Source organism: Pituophis catenifer, unplaced genomic scaffold (genome assembly GCF_029215685.1).
Source record: "Pituophis catenifer annectens isolate HBS135680 unplaced genomic scaffold, rPitCat1.0.hap2 SCAF_5, whole genome shotgun sequence".
Taxonomy (NCBI): Eukaryota; Metazoa; Chordata; class Lepidosauria; order Squamata; family Colubridae; genus Pituophis; species Pituophis catenifer.
In genome coordinates, this window is record NW_027256885.1 from 44,748,364 (window position 1) to 44,758,370 (window position 10,007).

The following is a 10,007-nucleotide window of genomic DNA, read 5'->3' on the forward strand; positions in this document are numbered from 1 at the left end:
TTACCTCATCAGGGCAGATAACTAGCTTGAAGTTGAGAAGATCGTCCTGGTCTGAAAAGTCTATTTCGCATGTTTTTGGCAAATTAAGTTCGTTTATATCTGGCAGGAAAAGCAGAAGTAATTGTCAGTTTAGAGAAAGCAGCTGGTTAGAGATTTGTGACCAAATCAATAGAAAAGACTCTATTCCCAAATCAAAATATATAATTCCTCTTTATGTTGATCATTAGCTCAACACTGATACATTTCTCTGAAAAGTTTTAGAAAAGGTGGAAAAAAGTAAGTCAACAGTTTCTTGACCATAAGACAGGAAAATAAACTGGCAAATTTGATCCAATCTCATGATGTTCTAATCTTCCTAAAATGGCTCCAGGATAGCTTGTTGGAAATTTGGGTTCACTGTATATCCTACAAAAATAAAACAAAATATGTGCATGTGCACAAGGACAACTATTAAGGGACAACCAAGTTACTGTAATGTAATGAAAATGTAAGTTATAGGCATGGATTATTCTGAATGAGGAGTTATTTTAAACAGGATATTTGAAATTATAAAAGACTGCATGTGTCCAAGATTAATAGAAAACACCTCATAGCCTAGTCTAACTCTAATTGTTTATAATAAAGCATAAAAATGGAGTTGTTCAATAGCCAAATCTTTGTGGAGGAAGGACAACAAACAAAAATCAGCAAAATACAGTTTGAGAAGGTTTTCATGTATCCACTAGTTACTTTAGCCTATTATCGTGTTTATAACTCATCCTATGAAGAAAAGCAGACTACCATTGCTTTGTGAGTTTGAAAAGCCAGAGTAAAATCCAAAAGAGTTCTGGGAGTAAAAGGAATTAGGTAGGACCTGCCTAGTTCAATGATTTGCCACGAACTCACCTAGCAGCCACTAGCAGGAAGGGCTTTTCCAGTCACACTTACCAAAGCTTGGCTGCTATGAGGATCACTCGATAAATATATCGAGAAAAATCGAAGCACTAAGGCACCACCATACGAAAATGGGGAAAACCCGTGATGTTCATCAACGGGGGCAACTGAGACAGCAAGCCCTCGGTGGACAATGTCTTAATCCTGTCGTCGACAGGAGGTACCTACAATACTAGCTGATCCTTGCGGCACGGAAGAAGAAACAGGAGCAGCACTGCCCTCACCGGCCTGGCTTTGTTTCTTTCCCCTAGAAATAAACGCAGCTGCCCATCTGCCTCTCGACCTTCCCCCTAACCTTTCTGGATGCGGAGCTGCGCGGCAGACGCTTTCTTGGTGGAGCCTTTGGTGCCGCCAGCCGATTCCTCTTCCTTCTTTTGCTGTTTCAGAGAGAATAGCTTGATCATCTTGGCTGGCTCCTGGTGGCTTGGCTAACTGTTGTTTGGCCCTTCCGGCCCCGGCCTCTCCCAGTGGTTACCGCAGCCAGGCCCAACACAATACTGCCCGGCTCTTGAGAGAAGAGAGGGAGGGAAATGAGGGGGGACGGCGACTCCCGCGGCCTGGCTTGGCCGGCCGAGAGAGACGGGACGATGAGGGCGGAGTGGCCGAGCTAGGGAAAGGACCAAGCAACCGGGTTAGAGGGCCGCCGCTGCTTTTCCTATTGCTTGCTCAGTGTGTAAGTGTGACTTCCAACCCACAGCCCGCCTTCGGCCCTTCCCGGAAGAGCGTCGGCAACTTCCGCCATACACTCAAGCTCCGCCTACTTGCCGACTCTCCGAAAGGACTTGGATGCCTTCGGTGGAGACAAGTGACGCTTATAGAAGATCTCAGCCTTTCCAGTTCAGGGCTTGGCCTTCCTTTTTTAAAATATATTTTTATTTATACATTTTTCTTAACATATATAAGTATTTAGTAAACTATGGTGGGACAGGTAACAAATAAAATAAAATAAATAAAAAACACGGGTCCAGTTAGATAGTCACTGAAGGGCCCTCTTTGTTCTTAATATTGTAAGAGAGAAATTGCTTGCAATTATATTCAGAACACAGGCAGGGATATTTCTTTGCAAGGATGCTTACTTCAAGGCCTCTCAGTTGTCACAGATAAGAACAGTCTACGTGATTTACACCTTGAGGTTAAAGTGACAGAGATGTCCACTTTGTTGTTTCAACAAAAGATAAAAGAGATGCTTCAGTAATCTACAAAAAGAATTATGACTGTTTTGCAAAGAAACTCTGTAATGTCAATTAAAATTGATAAATGTGTAGGACCATATGAACTGCTGACTTCAAAGAATCCTTTGTCTAGAAGGGTATAAAACCATTGTACCTAATTCCTGTCTTTGTTCAACGCTTCATGTACAGAGCCTTGAACCTATTGCGCAATATATAAAATCTGTCTCTGATTAACCCAAAAGTTGTGTTTGTCTTATTAAATCCACAACAAAACAGTGTATTGTCTGGGTCATTTTACATATACATAATTCTAGTAACAATAATATTCTTTACTTGTATATAATAGTATTCTTCCAATTTCTAATTTCTACCTTTATTGTCTAACCATTGATAAAACAAATCCCAACTTAAAAAGTATTCTTTATCCTTTATCTTTAACATTAACCTATCCATTTCCGCAGTCTGGTATTTTTTTGATTATATTTTCATCTGTAGGAGTTTCCTCATTTTTCCAGTATTGTGCAAATACAATTCTCACTGCTGTCAAAACATGCAATTTTTTTTTACAGCATTCCCTTTGCCGTAATTTTCTGGCAATATACCTAACAAAAATATTTCTGGCTTTAGATCTATATGTTGTTTTGTCATTTTCTCTAACCATGTATGCATTTTTGTCCAATTTTTTTTTGCTTTTGGACATGTCCACCACATATGATAGTGTAAGGTCCGGCTATACGCTTAAGCTCTCAGTGAACCAAAAAGAAAGACTTAAACGGAGGCTTGAATAAGAATCAACATTTAATCTTTGCTCAAAGACAAAAGGCTGGGTAAAACCATTCCAAACACATACAAAGAGATATGTATATGGGAGGGTTCACACCTTCAGAGAAGATGTAACCACTTTTTATACCTTTAAAGCACCAGTTAGGTCCCCACTCTGGCCCCTTAATTTATGTTTGTGTATTCTTTGTTGCCCTGCAAAGGAATCTAAACTTCCAATTAGTCTTATCTTAAGCATTTCTTTGTTTACTTAATTGGCTACTTAGCCCCTGGCTCTGGAGGACCAGATCTTATCCAGATCAGGCATAAATTAGGACTGAGGTATGGTTTATTCCTTTGTTGATGGCTAGTCGTACCATGCTTTTAGATTGATATGAGTTCAGGTCAAATGGCAGGGACATACGTTTGACAAATACCAGATACATTTCAGAGATACATACATTTTCCTAATGACAATATGTTTGTAACAGGAGATACAAATAGAAAGGAATAATATATGTGATACAAAAAGCACAATATATATGTTACAGGAACCTAATGATTACAGAATAACAAGCTTTTACTAAATCTAGTATATCAGTATTTTATATTCTATCTTTATTATTGTTTCCCTACAATAGTACGAACCTGGTGTCTGATTGCATTTCCAACATTTGGCGGACATATCTTTAAACATCTTTGCTAGCAAATGCCACCTGTAAAACATTTTATACAGGTTTTCCTTGTAAGTAGTTGTCATTGTCAATTTGTAATTTCTATCCCAAAGTTTCTGCCATTTATCTAGTTCTATAGTATATCCAAAAAAATTTGCCCATACTATCATTGTTTCTTTCACTTGTTCATCTTCCATTTTAAAGCTTAATAAATAGCTATATATTTTCTTTATTAACTTTTCATCCATTCCTAATAGTATCTGATCAAGTAAGTGTTGATGACCCTTTATAGAAACCATATGTTTTTACATCTTTCACATATCTTGATTGTATTTGCAAATGTGGCCACCATGCAAGGTTCACCCCTTGGTTTTGTAATTCCTGTTTAGTTTTTAATTCCCCTTTCTCATTTAAAATATCTTTATACATCACAATTTTTTCCAAATTTACAACATTTGGGTGTATCAGTGCTTCAATTGTGGAAAGCCAGACTGGTATTTTCATGTAGTTTTTTGCCCTAACTTTTTCCCAAACTAAAAATAGAGCATTTCTTACATAATGTCTTTGGAAATATCTATGTATTTTGTTCTTTTCATACCACAGAAAAGCGTGCCATCCCAGTTGAAGATCATGTCCCTCCAACAATAGTAATCTTCTATGTCTAAGATTTAGCCATTCTTTCACCCAAGAGAGTGTAGAGGCCTGGCAGTAAAGGTCCCAATCCGGGAACCCAAAGCCCCCATTATTTTTAGATTCTTGCAGCATTTTCAGTCTTATTCTTGCCCCTTTTCCTTGCCACACGTATTTCAAAATTATTGTGTTTAGTTCATCAAAGTATTTTTGTCTCTAGTTTTATAAGAATTGTTTGAAACAAAAAGAGTAACTTCGGCAGGATATTCATTTTTATGGTTGCTATTCTACCTACCATTGACAGTTGCAGTTTTCCCAATTTTCCAGATCCAGTTTGATTTGTTGTGTTAACCTAGTATAGTTATCTTCTTTAATTGTTGCGCATCTTGCCATTAAATAGATTCCCAAATATTTTACTTTCTTAACTACCTGGAGGTCTATCTTCTTTGTAAATTCATTTTTCTGCTTATCTGTGAGGTTTTTGACTAATATTTTGGTTTTTTCGTTATTTTCAATCCTGCAACTTCTCCATATTCTTCTATTTTCCCCATTAGCTTGGGGTGGTTTCCAATGGTTCTTCTAGAATAAATACCAGGTCATCCACAAATGCTTGCAATTTGTACTTTTCTCTTTTTATTTCCATAGCTTTTATTTCTGGGTCTAATACTTCTGTTTAGCACTTCCAATGTTAATATGAATAGTAATGGGGACAGCGGGCATCCTTGTCTTGTGCCTTTTTTTATATCAAAATTCTCCATCAAGGGCTCGGCCTTCCTTGACGAGTCAAAAGAGCTCTAGGGGTTTTCCGATTCAGCTTTGTTTTCGGTCTCCTCAGGGTTACGGCTGAAAAATCTGTGGCAGGAATTTCCGGCTCTCAAGTTAGACTTCTGGGACTCCCAAGAGTTATCTCGGTTCCCCTGGGACTGTGTCCACACCCAAAGAATATGCTCGAAGCCAAGCCGGTGTATCTCCGTTTAATCGTGGTGATCAGCTCTTACAGGAACTGGTGGACACGGTGTCGAGTGCTTCTTGACGCTCGACAGGCGGCTCCTCCTACCAGGTGTCCGTCTAAGAGGAGGAAACAAAAAAAGAAAATGTTAATGGTCACATAATGGACGTGGTTTATGGGGGTTTGCCCTGTGGAACCTTCTCAGCAGTCTTGGGGCGTTTATATCTTTTGTAGGTACCCAGGATGCCTCACTATCAGGATACCCTGTCCATCGAACCAAATAGTGTAACTGGCCTCTACGTAGTTTGGAATCGATGATGTCTTTTATTTCATAGTAAGCGCCGGTTACTGGGCCGGGGGGGTGTTTTTGGTGTTGTAGTGGGCGTGGTGGCCGGTTTTAACAGACTAGAGTGGAAAACCGGATGGGTTTTTCCCAACAAGGGGGGTAGTTTTAACATGAATGTTACAGGGTTTATTACCCTAATGATAGGAAATGGGCCTATATATTTGGGTCCTAGCTTTTTACTTGGTAATCGTAGCTTTAGGTATTTCGTCGACAAATAAACCAGGTCCCCAATCTGGAAAGACGGACATGTAGTCCTCTTTTTGTCTGCCTGGAGCTTGTATTCATCGGCTGCCTGTGTCAAGGCAGTTTTCACGTGAGGCCATACAGTTTTCACGTTAATAGACCAGTCGTTGGGGGTCATAGGTTTTGGAAGGGAAAGGTCCAGTTCAGGGATAGCAGGGAATTCTCTCCCCATTACTACCTGAAACGGTGTGAATCCGGTACTTCGATGCACTGAGTTATTGTATGCCGTTTCAGCGAATAAGAGGTAATCCACCCAATCGTTTTGTTGGTAGGTAACGTAGGAACGTAAATATCGTTCTACCATGGCATTCGTGCGCTCAACAACACCGTTTGTACTGGGGTGATAAGCTGAACTAAGGCCCTGGGCTGACCCTATATCACGAAGGAAACCTCTCCAGAACCTGGCAGTGAACTGCACCCCTCTGTCTGATATAATCATCTTAGGTACTCCATGCAAACAGTAAATGTGTTGTAGGAATAGACGTACCAGGTGTCGGGCGGAGGGTAACCCCTTACATGGAATAAAATGGGCTTGTTTTGAAAAAAGATCGACTACTGTCCAAATGACGGTATAGCCCCTACTACTGGGAAGGTCTACAATGAAATCCATGGCTATTTCTTCCCATGGTCTGTTCGGTTCGGCTACTGTTTGTAACAGGCCTAATGGCTTTCCTGGTCGTGGCTTGGATACAGCACACGTGTGGCATTTCCGGACGTATTGGTCGATCTCCTTTCTCATTTTAGGCCACCAAAATTGTCTACGCGTCAGGTGTAGGGTTTTGAGGAACCCGAAGTGTCCGGCGGTTTTCTTATCATGGCACTGGAGTAACACTTGTTGTCTCAATGTGGATGGAATATACAATTTATCACCCCACCATGCTAGGCCATCACGATGTGTTAAGGACGACGAATTGTCTTGGGCCCATGTGTCCGTTTGTATGGCTTTCCGCAAGGTCGTTAGCCAGTCCTCGGTTTGAGGGGTTGTCAAGACATATGCTTTCAGGGGTGAGATCACTGCTTGTAAAACTTCATCTCGTTTACTATGATATTGCGGCATCCTTGACAACGCATCCGCTAAAAACATTCCTCTGGCCGGCTTATACACAAGGGAAAAGCGGAATCGCTGGAAATATTGTGCCCATCTCACCTGTTTTGGGGACAGTTTTCGGGGCGTTTGGAGGGCCTGTAGATTCTTGTGATTCGTCCAGACTTCGAATGGAATGGGATTTCCCTCTAGTAGGTGCCTCCATGTCTGTAACGCCCATCTGACGGCATAGGCCTCTTTCTCCCACACCGCCCAGTTCCTTTCTGCGGTCATGAACTTTTGGGAGGTATATGTACAAGGCCTTAGCATACTGTTTACATCTTTTTGCATTAGAATAGCTCCTACTGCCACGTCACTGGCATCCGCTTGTATCACGAAAGGTTGTGACGTGTTAGGGTGTATCAACACGGGTTCAGTGGCAAAAGCCCGTTTAAGGTTCTCAAACACTTGTTGGCACTCGGATGACCATTGCAGTTTGTATCCCGGCCTGGGTTTTTTCCCAGGGGCCACCACACCTTTTGTTCATAAAAGCTCCGTTAATGGCAATGCTGTTGTAGCAAAAGATGGAATAAAATGCCAATAAAAGTTTGCAAAACCTAAAAAACTCTGCAATTGTTTAGGGGTTTGCGGAGCTTTCCATTCTAAGACCGCTGTCACCTTTTTCAGGTCCATTTGGATATCTGTACGACTGATTCGAAATCCTAGATAATCGATCTCCTCCCGGTGGAACTCACATTTTGAGAGTTTTACAAAAAGGTGTGCGTCCAGCAACTTGGTTAAGACCTGTCTAACCAGTTGAACGTGTTCTTCCATCGTATTAGAGTAAATCAAAATGTCGTCCACGGTACAGGTGTTCATGTAAAATACCGTTTATAAGCTGCATAAACACCGCTGGTGCCCCTTGTAAACCAAAGGGCATCACCAGGAACTGGTAGCTGCCGAGGGGGGTGTTGAACGTGGTTTTCCACTCGTCCCCCTGACGTATCTGTACTCGATAGTAGGCTTCACGGAGATCTAACTTCGTGAAGATTTTCCCTGATGCCAGGGTAGCCAACAAATCAGTCATCAGCGGCAGGGGGTACAGAGGTTCTACACAGACAGCGTTTAATCCTCAGTAGTCAACACATAAACGTAATCCTCCATCTTTCTTTCCTCAAAAGAGGACGGGTGCCGCCAGATGTGAAAGACTGGGACGGATAAACCCCTGGGCCAGGTTTTTATCTATATAAGCTTGCAATTCCTTCAGCTCCTGTGGTGTCATCGAGTACATACGCGGTTTTGGCAGCCGTGCCCCGGGGAGTATTTCGATACCACAATCCGTGTCCCGATGCGGGGGCAAGGTGTTACATTCTTCCTCGCTAAAGACCCGGGCGAGGTCGTTATATACTTGGGGATATGGGCCTGGCATTGTTGCCTCTTGTTGGAGAGCCGCGCTCTCTTTTGTACATGGTAGTTTGAGCTTACGGTAACCCCCCTCCCACCATATGTGCGGTTCCCACCTGTCTAACCACGCGAGCCCAAGGATGATGGGCTCGATCATCTGTGTTACAACTATAAATCGGATCCTTTCCTGATGGGCTCCTATTTGCAAGGTAACGGGTTCAGTGACGCTGGCGGTAGGTATGCCGCCCAGGATGGACCCGTCCATTTGCTCGAATTTAATGGGGGTATGTAGGGTTAGGATCCAAAGTCCCAAGGCCTCAGCCACAGACTGCCGCATAAGGCACCGAGTACAGCCTGTGTCGATTAAGGCTTTCTGCTCACACTCCTTCTTAGTGACAGGATGTCTAAGGGTCACCGGTATTAGGAAGGGGTGTACAGGGTCACTTACCATAGGATCCTGCAACTCATCTCCGTTGTCGCTTTCTTCGGAGGCTTCGGGGACACGAGCCGTACCTGGCACGCTATTATTGGAACGGGTCATTGTTTCTAACGAGGACGTCTGCGTGGCTGCCCTAGAGCATTCTGGCATTCGTAGGGTTCGATCACGTGGCGTGGTAGTCAGGACGGGTGGCCGTGGAGTTGACAGTCGCGGGGCTGCGAGGGGGCAGTCCGCAGCTCTATGACCCTCTTGGTTGCAGCTAAAGCAACGGAACGGGCGTCTGTTCGCCTCAGTGGTGGTCGGTCCGAATGCCGGGGTTCCTCTAAACACCCCGCGGTCACTGGACCGGCCTCCTGGACCACGACGGGACTGGAGTTGTGTGTTTCGCGGTCTGAATTCTTGCAATCCAACGTCTAGGCTTACCGCTGCCTTGTACCATTCGGACAAGCGCGGGCCTAGACCCTGGTATACGCAGGCTTGCTTTATTTCCCTATCAAGTCCTGCCTGGAATTGGTGGATAAGTAATCGCTCTGGCCAAGAGTGGAGTTTCCCAGCCAAGTTACGGAACTCTTTGACATATTCCTTGGCAGGGCGGCCACGCTGTCGTAGGTTGACTAATTCACCTTCGATAACCTGTGTCCGGGTTTCATCCTCGAACCTATTGCGTAACGCCTCAAGGAACAGGCCCAGATCTGTTAATTTGCGGGCGTGTTCACTATGTAAATCGGCGACCCATTCGGCAGCCTCCCCCGTTAACACTGCCGTGACCGCGACTACCATGGACCACTGCGATGGATATAATCTGCCATAAAGGTCCATATGGCTTATTACCTGACTCAAGAACAGCGCCACCTTTCCTGCAGTTCCATCAAATGCAGCCTGCACAGGCGGTAAACCCCAGGGATGTTGCTGGGGGGGTGCCCAGGGTCCCTGGCCCCACACTGGTAACGGGTCTACGTGGCGCTGTTGCGGTGGTCTATTCCCTGTGTCGGGTAGCTGTTGCGGGACGTCTCTCACGGGATCTGCTCTCCTCTCTCTTCCGGGTTGCGTAGCGGAGCCGGGGGTTGTGCGTTTGCCTTCACCACCACCGTATAATGGTACAGCGCTTCTCCGCTCTCCACCCACTCAGCGTTGTTCACGCCCCTCAAGCTTCAACTTCGGGCTTGCAAGGCGGAATTTGCTGTCAGAACTCCCGCCCGCCGTACTGCCTCCCGACCAGGAAGCGGTTGCCTCCATGCTGGGTGCCCATGGCTGCCAGGAGGATGCGTCGCGGAAACTAGCCTCTCCGAAACGGTCACGCAGAATATCCAGGGTAGAAGCCCCCAGGCCAGTGGAGTGGCTCCACTCTCCCTCTTCGTCTTCAAGCCACCGCCGTTCCCTCCAGCTTTGGAACTGGGTGTCGGCATAGGGCGGAGTTTGAAGGCGCATCCCACC

The 10,007-nt window shown here is 44.4% G+C and overlaps 1 protein-coding gene across 2 annotated transcripts in view; it reads right to left on the minus strand.

Annotated features, from left to right (window-relative positions):
* Nucleotides 1-1,635, minus strand: part of UBE2M (ubiquitin conjugating enzyme E2 M) — a 70,881-nt gene extending 69,246 nt beyond the window's left edge. For both annotated transcript variants that reach the window (XM_070944535.1, XM_070944534.1), the window contains exons 1-2: nucleotides 1,229-1,635; nucleotides 5-99 (exon numbers count right to left, since the gene is read on the minus strand). In XM_070944535.1, coding sequence (XP_070800636.1) covers nucleotides 5-99; nucleotides 1,229-1,337 — 204 coding nt within the window. In that variant the 5' untranslated portion in view covers nucleotides 1,338-1,635. The remainder of the gene's footprint in view (nucleotides 1-4; nucleotides 100-1,228) is intronic.
* Nucleotides 1,636-10,007: the final 8,372 nt, after the last annotated feature.